General features: G+C 40.8%; 1 protein-coding gene across 2 annotated transcripts in view; it reads left to right on the top strand.

The window, feature by feature from the left end:
- Positions 1-17,733, top strand: part of CDH17 (cadherin 17) — a 62,869-nt gene extending 45,136 nt beyond the window's left edge. For both annotated transcript variants that reach the window (XM_070630662.1, XM_008538720.2), the window contains exons 13-18: positions 4,733-4,977; positions 7,983-8,113; positions 10,474-10,713; positions 14,499-14,615; positions 14,752-14,865; positions 16,843-17,733. In XM_070630662.1, coding sequence (XP_070486763.1) covers positions 4,733-4,977; positions 7,983-8,113; positions 10,474-10,713; positions 14,499-14,615; positions 14,752-14,865; positions 16,843-16,940 — 945 coding nt within the window. In that variant the 3' untranslated portion in view covers positions 16,941-17,733. The remainder of the gene's footprint in view (positions 1-4,732; positions 4,978-7,982; positions 8,114-10,473; positions 10,714-14,498; positions 14,616-14,751; positions 14,866-16,842) is intronic.
- Positions 17,734-27,897: the final 10,164 nt, after the last annotated feature.

The raw sequence follows: 27,897 nt of genomic DNA, 5'->3' as shown, positions 1-27,897 counted from the left end.
TTTAACAAGTGCCCTGTGAAGGGGAGGAACACTCCTATTTTTCGGCTTTGCTCTCATACTACTACCACACTTCACTTCTGACACCAGAGATGTGGTTGTCCACACATAAAGCAATTCTCCAACACCAGCCTGATGTCCTACAATTTAGCTCAATTCTGACACTATCTACCTGAACACAGCATCAGATCCCACAGGTTAAGGACTCAGTCCCACAAGACTGCCCCCCAAACTTCAGATGCCAATGGCAAGTCCAGGTTGTCACCTGTGCTTCTGACCGACTGGCTATAAATTGGAGGTTCCCATGATTCCTTCCTCAGATCACTTGCTAGACAGCTCACAGAACTCAGAGAAACACTTACATTTGCTAGTTTATTATATAAGGATAGGATGAAGGATACAGGAGAACAGCCAGATGAAGAGATACATGGGGTGAGGTCCGGAAGGGTCCTGAGTTCAGGAGCTTCTGTCCCCATGGAACTGGGGTGCCCTACTCTCCTAGCACATGGATGTGTTCACCAACCCAGAAGCTTTCCCAACTCTGTTCTTGTGGGATTTTTACGGAGGCTTCATCACACAGGCAAGGTTGATCATTAACTCAATCTCCAGCTTCTCTCCCCTTCCTAGGGAGGAGTGGGGAAGACAGAGTTGAGGGGGTGGAGGGAGGCACTGAAAGTTCCAAACTTCTTATCATGCTTTGGTCTTTCTGGTGACCAGTCCCCATCCTGAAGCAATCCAGTAGATCACCCAGAGTTGCCTCATTAGAACTAAAGGCACACCATAACCAACAATAAAATAGAACAACTATAAGAATATGCTATAATAAAACAATATACTATAATTAACGTTACTATAGATCTTAAAAAACAAACAAACAAAAGAACAAAAGACAGTCTTATCTCCCAGGAAATTACAAGGTTTCAGGAGCACTGTGTCAGGAACCAGGGGCAGAGACCAATATATATATTTTCTATTATTTCACATGCCCCAAGTCCTGCTTAGGATTAAACAAGTTTTAGAAATACTGTCCTACGCAATATTTACTGCCACCCAAAGCTCTGGCCTGTCGTGTTGTAGATCATGATAATCTTGGGGCCAAGCGAGTGTCAGGAGCGGGAAGGTTATTCTTTTGAGCCCTGCCTGATTCATCAATAACTCTCTTGGGACCCCCTTTCTTGAGGATCAGAGTTTTGTTTTAGCTTTAATTTTCTAAAAATGCAAATTTTATCGCTTCTCCATTATGACTGGTCCTTTCAAATTCTTGGTACATGACCTATTTTTAACCAGCCCAAGTGTCATCTGGAAGATGAATGCACACACTTTTTGCTCATCCCTGATCCTTGGTGAAAATGTTAAATAACAACCCCTCTCCCTCAGCACTTTTATCTCTGCCTCCAGGTTCAATCTAAATCACTGGGTTTGACCCTTTAAGCAGTTGTGTGCAGAAGAGGAACTGTGGCATGAACATATTTTCTCAGCTGTCTTGATGAAGGCGTCTCCCTAGACTGGAACTGAGGCCAGCCCAAGAGGCCAGGATGGGTCTCTTGACGTGGCTTTGCAGGCACATCCCCCTGTTATGAAAGGTGATACAAATGATTTAACAAGGCTTGGCTTTGATTAAGCTCCACTGATTATCATTTGCTAATTTAGTATCTTTTATTTCTATTTTTTTCTGGATTTGGTTCAGTGTTTTTCTGATGTCAAGGTTAAGCAGACTGCTCCTTTTCTCATTGTTCTTCCATTTAGTAATGTTTAAGAAGCACTGACATCCTCTCCTAACTGGTCTGCCTGTCCGGATCTGGATCAACTCAGCTCCATCCCACATGTGGCTGCTCCCAGAGTTACCTTTCTACAACACAAATCCTACCTTGTCAGTCTTGTGCTTAACACCTCTTTCTGCTCCTCAAGGATAAAGTTCCAGCTCCTTAGCTTGACATACACAGTCTTCTCTGCCATCTCTCCTCCTAGATTCATAGGTTCTGTTCTGGTAACACAGGCTGTTTCTCATTTGCAGACATACCATCTCATTTCTTTACCCCTCACCTCTGGGGGCCACATAAAGAGATGGGAAAGCAAGGGAGGGGACTTAGGACCTGTTTGGTGGTGAGGATGGGATGTGCCTCCTCTGCCTGAGCACACAGACGGCTGTGCTACCTGCCTGAGCCTGGGCTTGGTTAGACCAGCAAGGAACAGAGACTGAGGCCTTTGTCCACCTTGCAGACTTGCTCTGGGGGCTGCTGTCTTTCTGCTCCATCTACCAGCCTGTCTCAGTTGACGCCCTCACCTTCATCTCCTGAGATGAGGAGTGGGTCCCTGGAGTCAGGAGCTCCAGCTTGCACCCGCCCCATCCTGCCCCAGGTGAGGAGCACTATCAGACTACATAGTAGTGATCAAGAGATCATCTCGATCACTGGGGCCATGTCCTGCAGACAGTGGGTACTTATCTCTGTGGACAACCTCTCTTTTTACTTCTTAGCTGGCTTATAAAATTTTATATCCTGTATATTGTATCCTGTCAGTTTCTTCTTATTTTCTATCTCAAATGATCTTGAGTCTTCACATGTAATTCTTTCTCTTCCATATGAGCAATCTTTCTGTTGTACTCTCTGTAGAATTAAAAAATGGGTTATGATGTTGTGTATGCATGGAGGAGAGGAGTTTCTAGAGAGTGGAGATTTTCTTTGGAACCTCTTTGCCACTGGAGCCCTCAAGGACTCAAGAAGGACCAAGGCTTTCTCATCTTTATATTTCCTGACTGATACACTATAAGTTCTGTGTGTCAAGGAAGAGATGAGAAGCAAAAGTGAATATAACACAATTTTTCCTCTCAGAGATGTTATGGTCAGTAAAGATCTAAAATAAATATCTAAAATAAATAACCAAAGAGTTAGCATCCTGGGTCAGGTACAATGAGATTATAGAGGATATGCAGCTCGTCCATTTGGGAATAGAGAGTGGTGATCAGGGAAGAAAATATGGAAAGGACAGCACTGAGCCAATTGTTGACAAGGGAGGGCATTTTTTCAGATGTTAGAGAAGGGCAGGATGAGCTAGTACAACCATACGTCAAACCCTCCTTGAGGTTGTCTCTTCACAACAGATATTAGCTTTTCTGTGTAACCAATGAGAAACTGATATAAACTAAAGTGAAAGGACTGACAGCTCACCATCAGGTCCTGTGTCCTCCAGACCTGGAAGAGTGAATAAAATAGTGCAGTTTCCATAATCCATAAGGTATCTTGTGGGTTTTGCTTTGGTTCCTTCAACTTTTTGAGGTCCTGGGTACCATTGAGACTCTGACAAAAGCTATACATTTTCTTCCTAGAAAAAAATTCACACGTGCACATATATATAATATTCAGATTTTGGTTTCTAGGTATTCACAGATCTCTGGAAGCCTTTTAATCCCAGTCAAGAAGCCTGACTTTAGGGCTGTTCCACTCTTCAGCAGGTCTCTATGTTTAGAAAATTTTTCCCTGTAGAATCATGGACTCTATGTTACTGCACGAAAGCACGATCAGCTCTGTGAAACAAAGCCAATCATCAAGAGGCAAGATGGCGGCAGAGAAAGGGCATTTTATTACAGCTTGCTAGCAAGAGGGAAGATGGCTGACTAATGTCCAAAAGAACTATCTTAAGGGGGCACAGAATCTTGAAGCAGTTATATAGGCCAGTGGGTTATAGGGAGGAGGTTAGGAATGTCGACCCTCTGGTGTTACAGACTGGGAGTCACCACACCAGATCTTTCAGTTTCCACTGATGATGGCTATCAGCACAGACTCTCTGTTTGGGGCGGCAGGGGTCATCACATTCCTAAGGAACTCAAAATAATGAAGTTATCATCTTATCGCAGCTGGGATATGCACTAGCAGGGGTCATAAAATCTACAGAATGGGTGGATCTCCTAGAGGGTGCAAATCCAGCTGGGTTGTTAGTCAGAAGTCATTCAAAGTCACGACATGGTCTCTTTTGTACAATATGGCTTCCTTTATGTCAACCTTGTGTTGAGCCAGTTTCATCTATGCCTTGAGAGGGAACTTAAAAGTCACATACAACTAATTGCTTAAATGATGATATTTAAGTCCTTTCTATGCTAACCTCTCACATGTTATTTAAGCCTACTCTTGGAAGCTTCCAGAGATGGGAACTTAACTGTTTTTTGAAGCAGTTCTTTCTGTCTTAGGTAGCCCTAATTGTTAAATCTTCCACTAAAGCAAAATTGGTTTCTTTGTTATTCATTCCTGGTCTTGTCCACATAGCCTAGAACAAGAGGTGATATCTCTCTTTCAATCATCTCTACGAACCTCTCCCACCCTCCATGAGTTTAAAGTCCTTTTTTTTGAGGTTCGGCTCCTGAGATGCCTGGGAAGTCATCTCCATACAATGTGGAAATTGCTATATAACATTTTCCAAGATGTCTTCTGCGAACTCTCTTGAGAGAATCAGTAAGTTTCTGTTATGAATGAAGTATCTCAGGGTTAAATAAACTTGAGGAGTACTGCCTTGATTTCCTCTTCTAGGAAAGTCACAATGCATATTAGCCTATTATAAGGTCTGATAAGTCCTGCAGGAAAGACTGTTTCATGGCTCTATTATTATTCTGAGAAGTAAGTTTTTGCTGACTTCAATTCAGAGCTGCTGTCTGTAAGAGAGTTTTTAAAGGAGTGTAGAGAATGAATCTTTTAAGAGATCTCATCATCCAAAATTAATTTTCCTTCTTTTTTTCCCTATACAGCCTCTTGATTTTGAAACAGCAGCTGTTCACAACATTGTGTTCCACGCGGAAAATCCTGAGCCTTTGGTTCCTGGTGTAAAATGCAACTCTAGCTCTTCTGCCAAATTCACACTTATTGTGACAGATGTGAATGAAGCACCCCAATTTTCCCAACAAGTATTCCAAGCAAAAGTCAGTGAAGATGTGGCTATAGGCACTAAAGTGGGCAATGTGACTGCCAAGGATCCGGAAGGTCTGGACATAAGGTAGAGGAGAGCAGTGCTTGGCAAGCTTGGCTGTGCTGTGACCAAGACCAGTGGGGAGGAGGAAAGGCTGGGAGGGGCAGAGAAGCTGGCCTGACTCCAGCTTCTCCTCTAAGGGAGCAGCCAGCAATCTGAAGCCATATCCCAGTGCATGTGTTCACCTTAACCTTAGTTCCAGCAGGCATCAGTTCCCTTGGGGTCATCAATGAAAATCTAGGCTCAGGCAAGTGTGAAGCATGTCAGGTTCCATCCCAGCCCATGCGCCACAGGTCCCAGCTAACAGCCGGTGAGTTCAAGAAATGGGAATCCAGAGACTGGGCTGCCCAAAGCTGGGCCCTGTGTCTGAACCAGTCATGGGGGCCAGGGTTTGGGGAAGAGTTCTAGCCCAGCCCCTAAGGTGTACTGGAGTTCTAGACCAAAAGAATGGAGCAAATCCCAACTGGACAGACTCAGCCACCTGACAGGGTTAAGGGAATCTTCTGGATGGAGAGTGCATAGGTTCCTTGGCTCTCCAGAGAGGAGGTCTGGGGCAACAAGATTCATTCCAGAGCTCACCCTGGAAAGGCTAGTGCTCAGGCTGAGGCGGTTAAACAAAACGTGTAAATCTTACCACCCTAGCAATTAATTTTTCAGTATGCATTTTTAAGGCACACAGATTTGCCTTAAAAATGTACAATGCTAATTTGCCCAAGATATATATGTATGTGTATGTATCCATATCTGTATCAATATCTATAGCCATTTTAAGATCATGTAGTTAATAAGCACATAGATAGGACTTGAACCCTTTTGCTTCTATTGTATAACATTAGTTCTGCTGTCTAGGGCATGACAAATATTTCAGCATGACTTAAACCAATACATGTGGTTATGAATGACAATTCCTTAAGTTTCTCTAAACATTTGGGTGGAGTCTTGCCTCTCTGTAAGCTGTCATTTAGGCACTTGGAATCACTTCTAAGACCTTTTTCTGATTGTCTGTCAAGGAGTAAAGGTCCTACCCACTGTTTACGCTCCACCCCCTTCTCTAGATTCACAAAGACACACATAACAGAGGAGCAAACAGTGCGGGTCATACTGTATGGCTTAGTGTAGGTAGTACTCTATACATCAGAGCCACAGATTATGATGGGGCACAAAAGGTTTACCATTTTACAACCATTTATTGTTTAACAAATCCGTCTGCTTCCTTCATGAGAATGCTAAAAATCATTAAAGACAAGTGAATAAAAATTTCAGTTTATGAGTGGAGATAACAAAGTCATTTAAGAAAATGTCTCAATGGATCAAAGAAAGATATAGTGTATATGCTATTAAGTTGAGATCAGAAAGATGAGGAAGAAGACTGAGAAGGAGAGTGCCCTTTAAGAGACAGGCCTGGAAGACAAATGAAGTCTTTCAAGAATGAGGAATAATCAATAGTTCAGATGCTAGTAATGAGCCAGTTAAGAATTTAAGGATGACTCCAAAGTTTTTGGCCTGAGCAAGTTAATTCTTCTCTTTCTCTCAGCTCCACAAACTTAGAATCCATCAGCACCCAAGGAATCCTAATCCAATCCACCAACAAATATTAGAGATTCTTTTCAATGAAATATATCCAGAATCTAATTGCTTCCCACCACTTCCACCACAGTCCAGGTCACCATCGTCTCTTTTCTGGCTCTATCCTTGCCCCTGCCACTCCTCCACCCTATCCTGAGTCTATGCGCTGCAATCAGAGTGGTTCTTTGAAAAAGTAAATTAGGTCATGTGACTCTTCTGCAAACCCTCCAAAGGGTTCCCATCTCCCTCAGGATGAAATCCTGAGGACATAGGATTTCTTGCTCATCACCTTTACACACAGCCTAACACAGTGCTTAGCATATAGAATATATTAACATTGGGAAACAAATTAATTTGATGAACTAACACATCATAACTTTTCAATCACCCTTTTATTCTTGGACGTGGAGGTTGTTTCCAGTATTTTTTTACTGTAGAAAATTTTTCGAATTTATATATATGCATATAATTCTTTTTTAACTTCTATTAAACTGTTTTTTACTTGGGGAAAATTTCCGGAAGTGGGATTCTTTGGTCTAAAGATTTGGACATCCTTATGAGTATGATGTGCTGCTTCTCAAAGGGCTGTGCTAGTTGATTTTCCTGTGGTTCCAGTCTTTTCTCTCTCAAATTCATCTTTCACACAGCTACCAATGAGTTCCATTGAAAACATAAATATGACTAGGTCACCTTCCTGCTTAACACCATTCCAAGGCTGCCCATTGCTTCCCAGGATCTGGCTCTTTCTAGTCTCCCTGGCTTCATCTTTTGCAATCCACTGCTTCCCATTTTTATCCCAACACTGCTGGAATGTCTGACTCCCCCACACCCACCAAGCTATTCCTTGGCTTCTTTGTGTTAGCTCATGCAATCCCTTCTACTTGAAGCATCCTCCTTTTTCTTGCCTTAGTTAAATTAACATCTACTCCTTCAGAAAGACTTCTGTGATTCCCACGAACTCCTCTGGGATTCCATAGGGCCCCTTCCATTGTATTTACCTCACTTTATTAGAATTCTTTATTTCTGCATCTATCTCCTCCACTGGCCTAAGAGCCCCTTTTTGTAATCTCCTCTCTTGGTCCACTGCCTGATATTTGCTAAGCACTCAATGGATGTTTGTTGAATGAGGGAATTCACTGTGCCACCAGCAGCCTGAGTATCCACCCATTTAACTGGAATTCTTTGATTGTCAGAAAAGTTTAAATTTTTTTCCGCTAGAGTTTGTGACTATACCTTTTCTAATAAAACAAGTACAACTACCACTTTGTAAGGATGAGTAAATCTTCCTTTTGAAGATAGATGGTATACAAATAAAGCACTAATAATATTAGATAATGATTCTTTAAATATGTTGTAAATAATACGCAAGGGATAGTGCTGTTATGGTAGCATACTGATGCATAATCTATCCTCACATTTTCACACACAGTGATGTGGGCTTTCTTTTGCTCTTTCACTTTATGAAGTTATTCACTGAGAGGCGACACGAGAGGTTGGCTGAAAATTAACCACGTCACTGGTGAGATCTTTAGTGCGGCTCGGCTGGACAGGGAAGCTGCAAGTCTGTATCGGGTACAAGTGTTGGCAACTGAAGTAGGTGAGCAAAAAGACAAAAAGTAACAAATTATTAGAGGATACATGAATGGAAATTGGAGAGAAGGTGAGGTAGATGGGGAACTCTACTGGGTCAAATTGTGAGAATATCTCACAGTGGAAGGACGAGAAGGATACCAAAGTGCATGAAAATGCTCATGTCTTCCTGGACTTGTTCAAGATGAGAACCACCTGCGACCCTGAGCAGGGCTCTTGCAGGCGGGGTTGTACCTGGATGCTGGCTCGGCTTCAGGGGTGCTGCTCACTCTGTGGTTTCCTGCAGGGGCTCCGGCTTCTAGGAAGTTTCCTGTGTCCCTGCTGAACTACCCCTGTTCCTCTAGAGTGGTTGTGGGTTTCTCCTGGGAGCAAGGGCAGACCACTGCCCTGTTGGCCTAGACCATTACTTGCTTTTTCAGCCTTAAATTCCAGTGACTCAGGTCATATCCTTTTTGAGACAGAAAATGTTTCATGCAATGCTGTTAACTTTGGTATGTGCCAGATCACCAGGAAGCTTGTTCAATATAGATACTGGGAGTTCACTCCCGGAGTTTCTGAGTCAGCAGGTTTGGGTGGCCCTGGGTATCTGTGTTTTGATGAAATAGTGTGAACTTTTGAAAGGAAAGACTTATTATATAGATAAGCCAAGGAGGTTTGAGTCGTCCTTATATAATCTTTGCATCCCATTTAATTCGGTTATGGTGCTATATATTGCCCACTGGTTCTGAATGTGGAATTCCAGGGAATTAAAAAAATAAAAATAAAAATAAACTCACAGGAATAGTATGCTTACCAGTGATAAAGCTGGCAATTAAAACAGTCAGTTTCTTTGTGTAAATGGAATTTTCCAACTTAGAGTAGAAATTCTGTAGATCTTATACTGATCAGAGCCTCTAATTCGATGGTAAGTATATCTGCCTGGATTAGCAAAAGAGAGAATTGAACAAATTACGACTAAATAAATCTCATTTTAGACCAAAAATAAACTTTCAAAATGTGAGGCCCAGGGTTGGAAGTTGGAATGGGGAACATTCCAGTAGATAGGAATCATAAAAATGGTCCCTGCATGTGAAAAGATGAAGAAAAACAAAAGTACTGCAGTCAAGTTAAACCAACGGGGGTAGAAACGCAGAAATGTGTGCTCAATGTGGAATGGTTGCTTGAGGGCCGGGCCGTGCTGGCGCCGGTCAGGGTCCAGCTCTGTCTGCCTTGCTTGCTGTTAGTTAAGCACACTCTGCTATCATATTGTATCCATTTAACTGTTGATTTGAAAGCTCCTGAGGAATCAGCAGAAAGTTTCTGCCTGAGCTTTGTGCTGTGCACTCTCCTGCGACATACCGTGGGGATCAACGCTTCACTTTGGTTGTGTCCTCAAGGCCTCTCACGTTTTAGAAACTTCACGGATCAAAACCAGTGTCCAAAGCCTGGCTCCATTTGCAGTTGTTGGCCCTGAAATGACGCAGATACATGAAATGACTTCAAGAGCACAGTGGCTTTTCCTCCTTGGGTTAAGTGTAGTCAGGGGAATAGAAGAAAGTGAGAAGAAAATGAGTTTACTGGAGTCCGGGCAGGTCAGAGTGAGAACCTGTGGAAGCAGGACCTGCGGTTGATGTCAGGGAGAATGAGAACAGTCAGTGTTGACGTGGTGCTGACAGCCCTGTTTTAAGCACTCAGTGTAATAACTTACTCCTCATGTGACACTATGGGGTAGCTACTATTATTGACCACAGTTTATGGCTGAGGAAACCAAGGCACTGGTAAGTTAAGTATCTTGCCAATCATCACACAGCTACCAACCAGCAGGCTCCAGAGTCCAAATTTTTCACTCCTACACTGTAGTGAATAATGTTTGTGCACCCCTGTACTATTTTCTGACAACACTACTGTGGGATCCTCACAAAGCCACATGTTTTACAGCTCAAGAAATGAGGCTTAGAAAACTTAAAGAACACGTCCAACTCAGTGCTGAGCAGCAGTTGAGGGTGTGGGCTCTTCAGTAAGACTGGCTGGGTTGGAAGCCTCTCTACTGCTGTGCAACCTTGGGCAAGTCACACAACTTCTCTGAGCCTCAGTCTTCTCATCTGTAAATGTACAGCAGAGCTGTTTTGAAGTAATGTATATAAACTATTAGTATGTAAATCTTAGTTATTGTTATTATCATTAAGACTTTTTAACCAGAGTGAAACCAGGTCTGATTCTAAAAACCTGTTTTCTTTCCACTACCTCTACTGCCTTTCTATTACCTTCCTTTCTACTACCAATTGTTTCAACTGTAATTGCTTCATTTTTGAAAGAAAAGGAAATACCCCTTTTTATTAAGAGGAAAATGAGAGAGTTGATACCATGTTTCAACCACTCACTCTTTAGGTGGATCCTCCTTGAGCTCCACAGCGAATTTCCACCTGACCCTTACGGATGTGAATGACAACCCTCCGCGGCTGGTCAAGGAATACACAGGCTTATTCTTCTGCTATCCCCTCAAAGCCCCTGGAAGTCTCATTTTTGAGGCTACTGATGATGATCAGCAGTCATTTCGAGGTCCACAGTTTACATTTTCCCTTGGCAGTGAAAGCTTACAAAATGACTGGGAAGTTTCCAAAATCAACGGTGAGTTGTCAAAAGTACATTGAGAAAAACACCAATGGGTGACGAAGTTGGTTTTTGTTTGCCTTGGTATGCGCACAGCACTCAACACAGAGCTTTCTTCCATGCTCCAGGAAGGAAGTTCACGCTTTGGAAACTTGCTCAGGGAAGCTCTCCAGAGGGGAATCATTTTATAGAAGGGACTTGAGCATCCACAGGTTTTGGTGTCCCCGGGGGCTCTGGAACCAATCCCCTGCAGACACTAAGGGCTGACTGTACTTCATTCCTTTTCATTGTAGAGCGATATTCACAATGTGTTATTCATTCACTTATTGATTGTCATTTAGGTTGCTTCCAACTTTTGATATTACAAATAAAGCTGCTATGAAAATTTGTGAACAAGTATTTTGTAGGAGCAGATGCTTTCATTTTCTTAGTTAAATACCCAGAAGTGGAATGGCTGAGTCATGTGGTAGCTGTATGGTTGAGTTTTTAAGAAAACGTCAAATTGTTTCTCAATAGTTTGTACCATTTTACATTCCCACCAGTATAAGAGAGTTCTAGTTGCTCAACATTCTCCTCAATAGTTGCTATGCTTGGTCTTTTTAATTTTAGCTATTCTAGTGGGAATGTGATAGTATTTCATTATGGTTTTAAATTGTATTTCCCTAATGACTAATGGTGTTGGGCATCTTTTCATGTGCTTTTTTTGCCATCCATTTATGTTCATTAGTGAAGTGTCTGGTCAAATATTGTGCCCATTTAAAAAATTTGGCTATTTGGCTGTGTGGCTTCTCTCGTTGAGTCATAGCATTCTTTACATAGTCTAGATACAAGTTCTTTGTCAGGTGTATGTTTACAAATATCTTCTCCCAGGCTGTGGCTTGCATTTTCATTTTGTAACAGTGTCTTTTGAAGGGCAAATTTAAAGTTTTTGATGATGTCTGACTTATTGATCTTTTTTCTTGTATAATTTGTGTGACTTTTTAGGGGATGATGTTTAAGAAATTTTTGCCAAACCCAAGGTCACTAAAATTGTCTATTTTTTCCCCAAAAGTTTTATAGTTTTAGCTTTTATGTTTAACTCAGTCCATTTCAAGTTAATTTTTGTATATGGTGCATGGTAAAGGTCAAGGTTCATTGCTTTTAATGTATCTGTCTAATTGTTCTAACTCTATTTGTTGAAAATATCCTTTTCACATTGAATTGTCTTGGCAGCTTTGTCAAAAATCAAGTGACCACATGTATATGGACCTATTTCTGGACTTTCTTTTCTGTGTTCTTGATCTGTTTGTGTATGTTTTACACCAAAGCTATACTGTTTTGGCTACTGTAGTTCTATGATAAGACTTGAAGTCAGGTAGTATAAGTTTTCCAACTTTGTTCTTTTTCGAGGTTATTTTGTCTATTCTAGGTCTTTTGCATTTCAATATACATTTTAGAATTTAGCTTGTACATTTCTACCAAAAACGTCTCTGGAGATTATGATTGGGATCGTGTGACTCTATAGCTGAAATTGGGGGATGGAACAAACTTACGTCTTCCAATTCATGAACACGATATACGTCTCCATTCATTTAGGTCTTCCTTAATTTCTCTGAGCTGTGTGTTTTAATTTTCAGGGTATAATTCTTGCAAAATTTCCCCTAAGCATTTCATATTTTTGGTGCTATTTAAAAATTTTTAATTTTTAAGTAATTCCAGGATAGGGGAATATAATTAATTTTTATGTCTTGCTCTTATATCCTGTAACATTGTTGACCTCGCTTATTGGTTCCCTCTCTCTTTTTTCCTGAGATTCCATAGATTTTCTACATAGACAATCATATTGTCTGTGAATAATAAGAGTTTTATTTCCTTTCCAATCTGGATGCCTTTTATTTCTTTATCTTGCTTTATCTCTGGCTAATGCCTTCAGGACAATGGTGAATGAAAGCAGTAAGAGAAGAAAGCACTTGGCTTGTTCTTGATCCTAGGGAGAAAGCATTCAGTCTTTCACCATTAAATGTGATGGTAGTTTTAGTTTTTATATAGATGCCTTTAGCAGATTAAGGACTTTATCTTTTGTTCCTAACTTTCTGAGAGTTGGTTTTTTTTTTTAAGAATGGATACTAGAATTTTCAAGTGCTTTTTCTGTATCTACTGAGATGCCTAAATGGTCGATTTTTTTTGGTATGTTAATTGGTTATTGATCAACTTTTGGACCTAAAACCAGTCTTCTGTTCCTGGGATAAAGCCTACTTGGTAGTGAGATATTAGCATTTTTATATATTGTTGCATATGATTTGCTAAAATTTTAAGGATTTTTCCATCTATATTCATGAAGGATATTGGTGGTATTTTTCTTTTATTGTAGGGTTTTTGTCTGGTTTTGGTATTAGAGTAATGCTGGCCTCATAGAACAAGATAGGAAATGTTCTACTTTTTCAATTATCTGGAAGAGTTTGTGTAAAATTGTTTTTTATTTCTTCATTAAAATTTAACAGAATTCACCAGTGAAGCCATCTGTGTCCGGAGTTTTCTTTGTAGGAAGTTTTAACTACAAATTAAATTTCTTTAACAGATATAGGGCTATGCAAATTACACTCTTCTTGGTTGACCTTGTTATTTTGTATCTTTCAAGTAATCTGTTGATTTCATTTGATTTGTCTAATTTATTGGCACAAAGTTATTCATGATATTATTTTATTATTCTCTTCATATCTGCCGACCATGTAGTGATATCACCTTATTCTGATGTTGGAAAATTATGTCTCTTTTTTTGCTGATTAATCTGGCTAGAGGTTGTTAATTTTATTCATATTCTCAAAAAACCAGCTTTTGGTTTCATTGATTTTTCTCTTTTTTTCTGTTGTGTATTTCATTGCTCAGATCTTTATTATTTGTTTTCTTCTTCTTATGTTGTATTTAATTTGTTGTTCTTGTTCTATTTTTATTACTGCAGAAGCTGAGGCAATTCTTGAGAACTTTTTTCTTTGTTAATATAGGTGTTTGGTGTTATAAATTTATCTTTGTGTCACTTTAGCTGCCTTCCACACAGGATGATGTATTGTGTTTTCATATTCATTTAGTTCAAAATATTTTCTAATTTCTCTTTATATTTCTTCTGTGGCTCATGGGTTATTTAGAAGCATGTTATTTCATTTCCAAATGTTTGAGAATTTCCTGCATCTTTCTGATTACTGATTTTGAACTTAATTCCATAGTCACCCAGAGAAATTTGACTGGAATACTTTTAAATGTATTGAGACTTTTCTTTCAGTCCTTTGAGGATATTTCTCCACTGTGTTCTGGATTGCTTTGTCTCTTTGTTCCCTTGAATGTAATGTGTCCTTTTTTCTGTGGATGCTTTTAAAATTTTCTCTTGATCACTAGTTTTAAGTAATTTGATTATTATGTGCCATAGTTTTGTTTCTTTTTCTTTTTCCTGAGATTTGCTGACCTTCTTGGATCTGAGGATTTAGTTTTCATCAAATTTGGAAAAAAAATTACCAATTATTTCTTCAAGTATTTTTTCTCTTTCTAATTCAGTGTGTGCGGCAACTTGATAGAATATAACTACAGGGAATGATGATAACTGACTGGATTTAGTATTCATTTCTACAGAGAAATCATGGATTGAGAACTTAAAGGACACTTTAGCCTTTTTGACATTATGGTAGGCGCATGTGGAGTGGTGATATTTTGGTAGTTTGACCCATACTTACATCGAGCCATTTCCCAGTCCACAAAGATGAGCCTTATTGTTGCTGACCCAGGGGTCTGAAGTTGTGTTTTCATGTCATTCATTTTTTTCCCTATTCTGACAGGAACGCATGCCAGACTCTCCACCAAGCACACGGACTTTGAGGAGGAAATTTACAACATCCCAATCCTCATCAATGATGGTGGTCGGCCACCCTTGGAAGGGGCTGTCTCTTTACCAGGTGTGTATTTTGCTGCAGGAAACTTAGGGTAATGTCTGTCACCATGGGTAGTTTGAGGGAATTCTTGTCTTTGATTTGGGATTCTGCAACTGTTTGCTTGAAAATTTGTCCCACCAAATACTGTTCTGCTTTTCAGTTACTTTCTGCACGTGTGTGGAAGGAAGGTGTTTCCGGCCAGCAGGTCAGCAGGCTGGGATACCCACTGTGGGCATGGCAGTTGGTGTACTCCTGACTACCATTTTGGTCATTGGTGAGTATGATTTCTCAGATCCAAGGGTTTCTGTCCTGGGCCTCAGAAATATGAGCTCACCTCAAGGTCTGTCTTCATGGGCTAGTCTGGTGGCTGCTCAGATGGCAACCTAGACAACACCCAAGAATATGGATCACCTGTCAACTATATCAAACTTTCCTGGTTGGGAGACACTGCCTTAGGACCACCCTCTACCTGTCATTGCCTTGTTGGTTATTTTGGGAAATATAACATGAGAGGTTTTAAAGCACAAATTGTTATATTTTGCGCTGTTTACCAAACTTTTATAATGAAAGAGAAAGAAATGCAAGAGCATTTCTGTGCCCTAGGCTCTGTGTTTGATGTGGGGGATACAGTGATGGGTAAGACATACACAGATGCTGCACTCCCGGAGCCTTATGGTCTAGTCTGCTATTATTGGAATAGGTAGAAGTTAGCCTTCCAGTGGAGATGCTGACATACCTGAAATTTTGCAGAACTTTCCTCTGTATATTTGTGTGACTGTGGACCCTGATTCTTTATTGCCCCAGAATAATTCCACTCTGGCTTGGCCTGTGGCCTGGCTGGACAGCAGAGTCCCCTATTCTAGCTGTCTTCATTTTTGTGAACAGCTCAGTGCCTCTATACGATAACCCTCTTTCAATTCTTGTCCTCATCACAAGTTAAGTGTTAGAAATAGATTCTTCATCAATTCATGTGCACCTGAGTGAAGGCGTTTACACATTTCACATCCTTTCTCTTTCAAAAGAAGGACTGGGATTATTCTAAGTATTCTTAATTGTTCTCTCAGCATCTGGTCTTTTCTGCCATGACCCAATCTGTCACATTGGACTCTAATTCACAGCTCTAAAAGGGATTTCATTTCCTTATACCCTTCCGTCCAAATTGATCATTATTATGACATGCAAGGGCCTTTATGATGTGGCCATTACCCATCCTAACATATGCATGGTGACCATCATTTCTACCTGAGGACTGCAGTCTGGTGCACACCTTTCATATTAATTAAGCTGGCTTTTTGAGGTCCACTCACCAAGATCCCCACTACCTCTATGCCTTTTCTTATTCTATGTGCCCTCCCATCTTGTAAGGATTTTTGAGTTTATGCATCAAATATCAATTTTCTAACATGACCATTTAATCGCATAATTTTACCACAATTTAGGGATTGGATGAGTTTGGGGATATCTAGAGATAGAAGTAATAGGATCTTACAGTTTCATATTCTTACATTTTTCAAAATAAGGTTGAGATTATTGCAAGATTCTTAATGGGTCTCTGAACATCCAGTCTTTCTGTGATGATTCCTCCTGTAAACTTACTGCCAGGTTAATTTCCTTAAACAACTCCCTTTCCCATATTGGTCTCTGATGAATAGTACATGTTTAGTGTTAGAATGCACAACGTAATTTTGTAGGAGTTCAGAGATGGGAGAAACCAGAAAGATTAGGTAGTCTACTCAAGCTGGAGCCATGTGGAAAAAGCCAAAGAAAATGCGATATTTGGCATGGACACAGTGAAAGTAAGCTTTAGGTAGGTGAGCAGGTCAAAGAACAGCTTTCTGGTTGTTCTGATTGGACTTTTTCCCCTAGGGAAGGGGAAGAAGGACTAGCATCAGCATTTATTGAATATATGCAAAGCTCAGGAACTCTATCAGATGCTTATTCACTTAGTTTTCAGAGCAGTGCAGGCATTAGGTCCTATATTCCTTGATAGAGACCCAGCAATAGGCACCAGCTCAGAAATGATTTGGGACTTGATTCATACTTATTAACAACAAGATAAGCGATAAACTTACTTATCCAAGAAAGCCAGTGTCTAGAATCCCTTATTCACTAGGACAATGAAACTTTGTTGACCCACAAACAAAAATGAAGTTACATGAGTCATTTTTTCCTACCAGGATCCTACTTTCTAAATGAATGTGACAGTTCATTTTAAGATTCCATCCATTTGACCCTGGGTTTTCTCTTTTAGGTATAATTTTAGCAGTGGTGTTTATCCGAATGAAGAATAAAGGCAAAGACAATGTCGAAAGTGCTCAGGCATCTGAAGTCAAACCTCTGAGAAAGTGAATTTGAAAAGGAATGTTTGAGTTTATGTACCAAGTGCTGTTTCAGTAACACAACCATTTAATCCCATAATTTTACATTTCATCCAACATGTGCACTGTAATTTTTTTTACAGATACCCTTTTGCTCTTTAATATTTTATTACTCTTAGTTATTTTGTGTGCTATAGACATTAGAGATATTTTCCATTTTCCCATGACTCTTTTCCCCTCTGTAAAAGCCTTAGCTATTTATCCAAAAACAAAATGTAAGTGTTTTGCCCCTCTAGGGAAATATGGGCTGATGAAATATTCTGCTCCTTTTTCTTCATCAAGGAACTTTATCAGTTGTCCAACACAGCACTTCCTGGATTCCATTTATGCTTTATCTGATTCCATTCCATGTCTCTTTGCTCATGTCTCCTTTGGTATTTTACTAATTTTAAAACATTTGCTGGAGAAACGAACAAAGTGAAGTCTCAAGGAAAAAATAAAAGCAGACTTGTCCCTTAGTTTGAACAGAAACTCTTCAGTGTTATGAGCCTTCTTTAGTCCCGTGTGGCTTATGTTGCTCTTCATTTAAGGTTTTTCCACTTTGGAATGGCACAAGGCCACAGGCCACACAGAGGCCTACTTCATAAACCTTGGTGCAGAAACCAACCGTGGACCGGGTTTACTCACGACCTACCACGCTTACATGCTGCGCATGTGTATATTAATAAAGTTTTGGTTATTGTATATTTAACATGTGGAGGAAAATAAGGAAGCATGAAAGAAGTAGTGTCAAAGATCAAGAATAAACGTTGGCTGTGGTTGTTTTTGTTTTCCAAATCTCTTTGGTGCCGCTTCCTGGTTCTTTGCATTTGTTGAGGGAAGGACTGGATAACAATGGTTACCTATCATCTATCAAAATTGTCTCCCATGTAGAATTAGCTGGAAAGGAGGTGTCTACAATGAAATAAAAATTCACTCCTCTCATGACTGTGGCTTGAGGGGTTCAAGGCAGATACGCCAGGAATTTTAAAAATTTAAACAAGAGAACTTTAGAGATTTGAAAGCATTTCTAGGCCCATGGTTGTTGTTTGGCTCCTGATTTGAGCTTTGAAAGCATTCAACATTACACAACCTCTTCGAATTTTCAAGAATTTTCTGGAAAATAACTCAAGTCCAAAAAGGTGCTCTTACAATGATGGCTAAAGCAGGCCACAGAGTTGTGCTTTTCATAAATAATCCTCTTTGTGGGCTTCTATTATATTTTTTAAAGTCAAAAAAGTAAAACAAAAAAAATCCAAACTGTTTCTAAGACCTCAGAATTGCTTTCTCTTATATTATCCTGTGCTTCAAACTCTTTTTACCTCTTTCTTCACACACGGTTCATTGGAAGTCTCCTAATGAGTAAGGTTCTCTCCTATCTCACCACACTTTAAAAGATACATCAAAAGAAAACAAAAATCCAAGAGTGGCAAAAGCAAATTTACTTTACAAATTATCCCCCAACCTAAGGAAGAGTCTAAATTTCTCAGCAGCTTGTTTAGGTACTTTACTTGCGTATTTTTGAGAGTTTGCAACACGACATTTAAGTTATTTAAAATTTTATTATTGCTTGACCTCCTTATTTTCAAAAAATCTTATCGTTACTGAAGACTGAGGCAGTCCCGAAACAGGTCTGCTGAGGTGAGCGCAGGCGTCTCTCTTGTCTCAATTCGGTGTTATCCTCTTTGGACCAACTTGTATCACCTAATAGTAGGCAGATTATACAGCAATTCTTCTCATCTGAGATCATTGATTCGTATTCATACTTCTTGTGTTGATTTTTCCCTGGGTGGGCCCTCCCTCTCAACCTTCTCTATCTTCCACGACCAGATCTCACCCTTTCTTAAGGGCTTAAAGATCAGTTTAAATACTGTTGCCTCTGGGAAGTCTTCTCTGATTTCCTACAGAAGACCAGGCCGCTGCCTCATCTAAACTTCTACACTGCAATGAGAAAAATTGTCTGGCCAGGATCCATTCCCTCTTCTGGTAAGAGCAGCTCCATTTCCCATGGGAAACATCTCCCTCAACCCCAATCAGTCTATATAGTTTGGGTAGAGCCAACCCTCTGTTTATCCCCATACCCCAGCTCTAGAGATGGGCACTTTATCTCAGTGAGACTCATTTCTAGAATTTTACAGAAACTTTAGGAAAAGAGCTCTCTTTATATGAATTTGCTAAAGCAGTAGGAAGTAATTTTAGAGCATTCCAGTCACCACAAGAGGTGAGCCTGCCCCAGAATAAGGACCACAGAGTCAAGAGATGAGAGGAGAAAATTGGGGGAATATTGAGTACCTGGATCCAGCTGTGTCTGAAGCCAAATTTGCCCTGAACTTTTCCATCCTGTGAGCCAGGTCATTGCTTTTTCACTTAAAGCTCAATGGATTTCTGCTCCTTGCAACCAAAAGAGTGGATATTTGCACCTCGCTTACGGCCTTTCTCATGCTCTACAATTAGTGCCCGTTTATCTCCCCAATTAGTCTGGGACTTCTCAGAATCCTCTCCACGCCACTATGACAAGTTTTGGCTCATAGTGGCTCCCTAATAATTTTTTGAAGAATGAATAAATGAAATAGTGAATTTGTTTTGGCTATTTATGCTGTTGTCATTTAAGTGCCACCTGTTTGACAAAATTAGTACTAACTCATTCTTTATGTTCACTTAAAGTATCCTCAAAGACTCCTTAAACTCCCACTTCACCACATTCCTTTCTCCTACATACAAAACCTGATACTCCACTCAAACATCTTCAGAGCTGGCTATAGTGGTAAATGAGGCATGTGAGTGACAAAGATCCCTAAGAATTTCTGACTGGTTAAGAAACAACTGTGAGACTGAGAAGGTCTCAGGGGTGGGTGTGGGAGGTATAGGTGGCAACTCTTGTGGATGGCTATGTAGCAAGTCTCAGGGGTTTCTGGGAGCGGTAAATTGAGTGGAGGTCTCAGGGTGTCAGTCTATGGTCTAGCTAACCCTCAGGCGAGAAGCTGAGATTACCTTGGAAGTACCTAATGCAAGAAGGAAACGATTTGCTTCCAGGATTCTGTACAATGCTATGTGCACCATGGGAGCTTGTTAACCTTAAAAGTTACCCGAAAAGATACAATATCTTACAATTCAACTTAAAAAAAATCATTTTAAGTGTATAGGTCAGTGGATTTAAATACGTTTGCGTTGTTGTACAATCATCACCACTATCCATTTCCAGAACTTTCTCATCTTCCTAAACGGAACTCTGACCACTAAACAACAACTCCCCTTACCAATCCTTTCCCCAGTCCCTGGCAGCCACTATTCTAATTTTTCTGTCTCTAGAAATTTGACTATTCTAGGTATCTCCTATAAATGGAATCATCCGATATTTGTCCATAATATCAATGTTTTAAAACAAGTTTTAAAATAATAACTGAGAGAAAAACAGAAAGTAGCATTCAAACCTAGAAGTTACCTCATGAGGAGACTATCTCAAGGCTAATGCTATTCTTTATTTTGTCTGAATTCATGTGAGTCACACACACAAATGTACATTTTTACACACATGCAAAGATAACTACACAACGTATACACAATGCATATGAGTTTCCTGTGGTGAGGAAACCAAGACACTTGCATTGCTCCCACTTTTCTCCTGACAAAAGCCTGTCTCATTCTGGCTGAGTCCCAAGAAGTGCGATCAGCCGTTGGATGACCAGCTGTCTACTACAGGGGTTCCCAATGGATGCATGTTGGAATCACCTGGGGGAGTGTTTCAAAAATACTCATTCCAGGGTGTCATCCCAAACTGAATTAGCATCTCTGGGCAGGGGGCCCTCACTTTAGCATTTTAAAAAAGCTCCCCAAGTGATTCTAATGTGCAACCACAGCTGAGAACCCTCATCCCAAACAATCCCTGTAGGATCAAGTTAGTACCAGGCTGGTGTGGAATACGATTCTTTTCAGGTTCTGAATCAGTGTCCTTCTTCAGAACAACATCAGCTCCCTAATTCTCTCAACTTTCTGGGCACCCTTAACCCAAACCAGTCCTTCCCAGACCCTTGCCCAGAAGCAAACACGGACCATGAGTGATCCAGACCTCAGGGAAGGTAGCAGGGGCTACTGGCAAGAGGCCATACAGAGATCCTTCAGACAGCAGCCTGGTGGGGCCAGACCCAGGTCTCTCTGCCGTCACGTTGGAACCTGCGAGCTCCAACTATGAAGCCAAGAAGAAAGCAGCTGGTTTCACCTGCAGGAGAGCAGCCCCTTTGTAGGTCAGAGCTGAGCAATGAGCAGCAATGCTTCCCTCTTCACCATAGATGCATCTCTCAAAAATTATTCTAAAAGTACGGGTTTGTATAAGGTGACTCACTTGTGCTTGGAGAGTTAGCTGTTTAAAGAAATATTATGGACAATGTAAAAAACAAAGCCTACTTTTTTATAACACAATTACTTCCCATTTTATTGGCTTTCCATTTTTACATACTAGCGTGATACTCCATTTGACATTTCAAAATGATTTCCTGAGTATGTGCTATGTGTTAGTCATTTGTAAGCCATCTGGACCCTTAAGACAAGGAGGATAGTTTCCTGAGATGGTAGATAACTCTAAAAGGTAAGGGGCTGCCTGGAATCCAGGTCTAATAATGCTGATGGCTAAACCTCAAGTCACACTTGAGGCCTCCATGAACTATTTGTCTCCAATAGTCAATGGTTTCTTTGGACAGAAACCAAAGCCCCCCTTTCTCATGTGATCCTGACCCTGGGAGAGCCAGCTGAGTGGGCAGTGAGACAGGAAGGACAGGCGGAGAAGGGGCAGGTATAAGAAACAAGCGATCATCTGATTGAGAGAAACTATTTTCATTTTTCCCATTGCAACAGTTGGGCTGTTGTGTAAGTCCAGGATTTGAAAGGCTACATTTGGAAGAGAAGAGGGTGTGCACATGGGAGGTGGGAATAAAAATAGCACATGTGTTTACCTAGCAATTTTAGTTACTTTCTTGAATTAAGCACAGGACTGGGAGGAAATGAATGTCTTTTTGAAAACAGAAGATAAAACTGGGCCTCTTTGACTCCTGGCCAAGAAAAGATCCCAAAGGCAGAATTTCCTGTGGTTCTGTTCAGGCTTAATCAAAGCCAGGCATGGCCATGGTTGGTAGCAGACACAAACAACCAGGGAAAGTTTCTTAAAGTTGCCAGGTTGGCTTTGGGGCAGGACAGGAGAGACCCTGGCTGAGGTTTCCTGCTGAGTTTTGCCTTTCAAAGTGGGATCTCAGACAGCCTTCCTGGGGCCTACAAGGGGGAGTGATTTCCCTTTGTAAGCAAATGTGGCCTGGTGCATGCTTGCCGAAGTCCTGCCATAGTTTGTGCCAAATGTTGGCATTGGGGTAAGACTTCCACAGGGTTTGACTTCTTCCTGGGCTATTCTCCATCCTCTCAACTTAGCTTCTCCTGGCAGTACCACACTTGTCCAGGCAGGGAACTTGCTTGGGTCCAGGTAGGTACCAGTGTGTTCTCAAGGAGGGGCCTCCAATAAGCTGAGGCCAAGATAGAATTAGACAAGGAAAAGATTTATGGGAGGAAAGGCCTGTAAGGGATAAAGAGGAGGAACAGGAGAAGGCAAAGGGAGCCCCGAACCATGATGGAAATTTGATAGCTGTCAAAGAAGCAAGGAAGGCAGATTGTTAGAACAGTCTCAGGCCATCACACAACTCTGAGAAAATCTGGTCTGGGAAGATGCCAAGGGCCCAAACAGAGATTTGGATGAAACCCGCCAGCTTAATACCCCTATGGTGCCCAGTCGCTGATTGGTGGTGTGATCCTGAGGGTGGGAGTGGCGATCAGCTAGTTCCTGCAGCAGGGCCCTTGAAGGAAGATCTGAGCCTGTGCTCTCATGGCTGTCAGTTGCTCTTTTGCTGTTTTACTTATTTGTCAAACATTTATCGACTCCCACTATGGCCAGATACTGAGTTGGTCACTGGGAATACAGATCACAGTAATCAATTCTACAAGGTTTACAATGTGTCAGGCATTATTCTAAATGCCTTACAACATATTGTCATTGACTCCTTGCAACAACTGTATGAGGGAGATGCAATTATTATGCCTATTTTACAGATCAGAAACTGTGATAAAGGTTAAGTAACTTGCTCAAGGTCACATACGGAATAAGTGACCCCAGCAACCTTACTTTAAGGCCCAGGCCCAAATCTACAATATTTCATCTAATCTAAGGTGCCATCAATTGTAAGATGCATTGTAATCTTATGTGATGCTAAGAAAGAACATAGCACTGTCAATTAACTTTGCCATGCCATTGTTAGTAAGGTGCATCCTTACTTTCAGAGATGTTAAAATGTGAATTCTAGAGTCAAGAGTTGTTACACAAAGGCACTGTCTCTGTTCTCTAGGACTTCACAATTGCACAAGGAAGACAGACCTAAACAATTGTCATGCAAAGCAGAGAGTAGCAAGCATCACCAGATGGAGCACTCGAATTGCTACAGTGGCAGAGAGAGGAGCACTCATCATTTCGGCCTGAGGTCCTCTGTGAACCCCTCATAGAATGGGCGGCACCCAGTGCGCCTTAGGGATTCTCCAAATAGAACAAGGAAGGGTGGAATTGGGAAATTTTGGATATTTAAGGGCCATGGCTGATAATACTAATAATATTGTAACAATAGCTAATCATTTATTAAATGCTCGCCATGTGTCAAGTGCTATGTTAAAGGCTTTTCATGCATCATCCCATTTAATCCTCACAGAAACCCTATGAGAAAGCATTCTTATTAGGCCCATTTTACAGGAAAGGAACCTGAGGCTCAGGAGGTGAACTGATTTACCCTGCAGTGCACAGCTAGTGGACAGAGGCAGGATAAGAATCTCTGGCAGCCCAGCTCCCAAATTTCAGTTTTAACCACATTGCTGGACCACCTCTCAGAAGTGAGTTAATTTGATAACACTGTAGTATATAATTGAAATTTGCTGGGGGAGTAAAACTTAAATGTTCTCACCAAAAAAAAAAGTAAATACGTGAGGTGATGGATGGGTTAATTAACTCCATAGGGAGAGTCCTTTCACAGTGTCTACGTATATCAAATCATCACATACTATGCTTTAAATATCTTGCCGTTTTACTTGTCAATTATACCTCAATAAAGTTGAAAAAAAGAGAAGCAAATTAGTGATGAGATGCACTCACGAAAGTCATTCTTATTCACTGAGCTCTCCATTTCCTTAGGGAAGCATGAATTAGGGTTGGACATTGTCAAACACAAGGACCGAAGAGAGACCTTTGGGAGTCCAGACTGACATTGGGCAGATGATGATTGATGGGCAGGAGATTCTGGAAGTGTTGGTGCAAAACTAGGACCTCTCAGCTATTTCAACTGTTGAGTATTTGCTCAGAGTCTGAGCAAAGGTCTGTGCTGTGCATCGAGGGGACAATTGAAGGAAGTCCTGAGCTGAGCACCAAATGTTGAATGAATGAATGAATGCCCACTGCTGACACCATCTCCTGCCTCCTGCCCATTGCTCACCATGCTTTAGTCACACTGACCATCTGCCACTTCCTTGAGGAGGTCGAACCCCTTCCACTTCTCTTCCTTTACACGTGCCTCTGCCTGGAACATTCTTCTACCCCAGCCCCTGTCGTGTGGCTGTCCTTTTCTCTTGCTTTATGTCCCAATATAAAAGTTACCTCCTCTGAGATGCCCTGCCTGTTATTTTACAACACAGGGCCTATTAATTTCCTTGCTAGCACTTTTCATAGTGTGTAATTCTGTCCTTTGTTAGTTTGTATCTTTAGGGGAGAGAACTTGTTCACCATTGTGTCCCAACACTGAGCATGGTGCCCAGCATATAGCAGATGTTCCATATTTGAACGGACAAATGGCTTATCTTAGAATCTAATTATGGAGCCAAGATGTACATCTGTGACACAGAAAATACTTAGCTGCTGAACTGCTCAAAGAATGGTGAGGTTGATGTGTGCAGAAACTGTCAAGGAGACGTAAGCATTGAACCAGGTGGGCAGAATTCAGAGACTTAGGGATGGACAGGGAGGAAAAACCAGCTGGGGAAGAAAATGCAGTCTGTGAGAGGACAAAAAATAGCTTTCTCTTCCATGCAGGTTTGAAGCATCTTCCTTTTCAGTATCTGGAATCATCCCAGTTTTCCTCACCTCCAGAGTTCCCCTTGTACTTATTGGACAATGGCCTAAGGCCATGATGGCCAGTTGTCCAGCCTTCTTTTCCTAAGGTGCTTTGGTGGGCTCGCTTGGGGGACTGGACACAATAATGAGACTGAACTCTCATACAGCTCCTCAGCCTAGGAATGAGGATGTTTTGGGGAAACCATTATGGATGCTGTCCTCATTTTCACTGGGTGTCATGGACAAAGCAATTCCCAATGTCCAGAAAGGACCTCAGATGGCCAAATTTTAGAATCCCCTCAAAGATTTTAGAAGTAGACATAGATCTCACCAGTTATAGTGTCTTCAGTCAGCTGTTCCTTTTTTTGTTTGGTTTTTTTAGGACGATTAGTCCTGAGCTAACATCTGCCCCAAATCCTCCTCGTTTTGCTGAGGAAGACTGGCCCTGAGTGAACATCCATGCCCATCTTCCTCTACTTTATATGTGGGATGCCTGCCCCAGGATGGCTTGACAGGCAGTGCAGAGGTTCACACCCGGGATCCGAACCAGTGAACCCTGGGCTGCCAAAGCAGAAAGTGCGCGAACTTAACTGCTATGCCACCGGGTCGGCCCCCTTTCTTTTTTTAACCACACAGAAATATAATAGAACAGATCATTTGATTCACTCACTGAATTATGTACTTGCACAACTTTGAATTTCATAAATTTCCATACTATACATTTTGAAAGTCAAGACTTGTTACCATTTTATATGTGTTCTGCCTGATATTCAATATGCATTTATCTATTTTACTTGTCTAGAAGGACATCTCTCTATAGAGTATCAAGTCTTGTTTTTGTTATTTATTCATGTGTTTGCCTCCTCCCACCCCATCCCCATCAAGAACACACAACGAGCTCCTTGAGGGCAGGAAACCATGTCTTATTATTATTGTAAATCTGTCGCCAGCAAAGAATCTTCAATAAAACAGCTTCTTGGTAAATGTTGAATTAAATTGAAGCATTCCAAGACTTTCTACAAGTTCAGTTCTCTGCTCTTTTTAGCAGAGCAAGTTGCCTCAATTCACCTGAGCCCAAATTTGTTGCCTGTTAATCATATAAACCGAAATCCAAGTCCTCCTTGTCAAAGACTATTAAAGAGCAGAAATCTCGTTTTAGCCTTAACTGATCTGTGACTTAATTTGGGAAGCCTCTCCTTACCCTAGATTAGACATTGTTGAACAAGAATATGGAAGAATGAACTAAAAATAATTCTCTGCTATAATGGAACAACAATTCAAAAATCTAAGCAAATGTCTTTGCCACAAACCTCAATCCTTTAAGAAGTTTCTGGCTATTTCAAAATTTGAAGGGAATATTAATTGCCACATTTCAGCCAAGGACAACACCATGCAATGGAGTTAGGAATGAAATCATTTGGGTATGTGTTTTCTGGAATCCTGCCCTGAATAGTTTTCTTGACATATGCCCAGCTCTTTAATACAGCTTAACATTAGTAATGCTCACTGCCTTTTTATTAAATCATCTTTAGAATATAAAGAAAGCATGGAAAAATGCTCACAGTGAAGGAAAGGAGAGAGAAGTAAGGAATAAAGCATTTGTTGAGGGTGAGGAGTATTCACCCTGAAGGTGTAGGGCGAGGCCTGCTCTGTCAGTGAGAGCCTTATCTGGAGTCAGCTCAATAGCTGACTTGATATCTGCTCCCTGGATCAGGACACTGAATTTAGCTAAGGTCATCTTCTTTGGATTCATGCTTTATTTACTTAATCCACAAATTACTATTTATTGCTTTTTTATTCCTAAGAAGCAGGCAGAAAGTAGTGGTAACAACCACTTTGTTCATCCAAATTCCTTTCCTTTTTCATGCAGATTAATTGTCTCACTCAACAGAACCCTGTCAGGTCTTCAGAAGGAATTTTGAATTTTCCCAGACTCCAGCTTCAGGGACTCTTCCACCAAAAGATTATTAAGTAAAAGTTTACAATGCTTTTTACCCACCTTGGATCATTTTGTCTCTGGTATTTCACCATGATTAGAGCCTGATCCTAAGATCAACTGGAAAATATTTTAAGGAAACGAAAGGTATGAAAACCTTTTTGTGAGACCAGAACCGTGGAGTCACAAAGAGACTTGGTAAAGGCTCCCCAACAGCTGGGGACAGTCAGCCAGAGAGTGATGCAGGATTCACAAACTATGCTAAAAGTTTTGGCACCCTGGCGAAGGCTCTGAAATGTTCCAGTCATTAAATTACTCAACAGAAATCACTTTCAGATGAGCGAATTCAGGACAAACATCGCCAACTTTTTAAGCCACGTAGTATGTTCCAAAGCAAAATGGAAAACAATAAAGAAGGATGGTCTGTTCTTACCATGCTGCTTGTGCAGGTGATTTCAGATTTAACACAAGGAAAGTGGAGTTAAAAGAAATCTCCAGTACGTCTGCCCTCAGAGCCAATCAGGTGAATATAGAAACCTTGGACCACTGATTGATTCAAAGGAGTTTAATATTTAAATGGTTCTGCCAATTGGTAGTTAATGTCAGGACACCTAATACATGGCAGATGCTCACTAAATGTTCCTTTCATTGATACATAAATACATGGATAAATGACATTTGATGACAAGAATAAGGTGAAAACTCTTAAAGTTTGGCAGAGTAAGATGGCCCTAAAAGAGAGAATAAAAACAGTGGCCAAAAAAAGTAAGACAAAAACTTCAGACTAAAATGTTGACAAAAATTAGAGAAGAAAGTTGTAAAAAAAGAGCGAGTGGCTGACAAGGTCAAATGAAATAAGATGCGTGGAAAACAGGACTGATAAGTGTCAAGTGG

Source organism: Equus przewalskii, chromosome 8 (assembly GCF_037783145.1).
Source record: "Equus przewalskii isolate Varuska chromosome 8, EquPr2, whole genome shotgun sequence".
NCBI classification, from domain to species: domain Eukaryota; kingdom Metazoa; phylum Chordata; class Mammalia; order Perissodactyla; family Equidae; genus Equus; species Equus przewalskii.
This window is presented reverse-complemented; position numbering and strand designations above follow the sequence as displayed.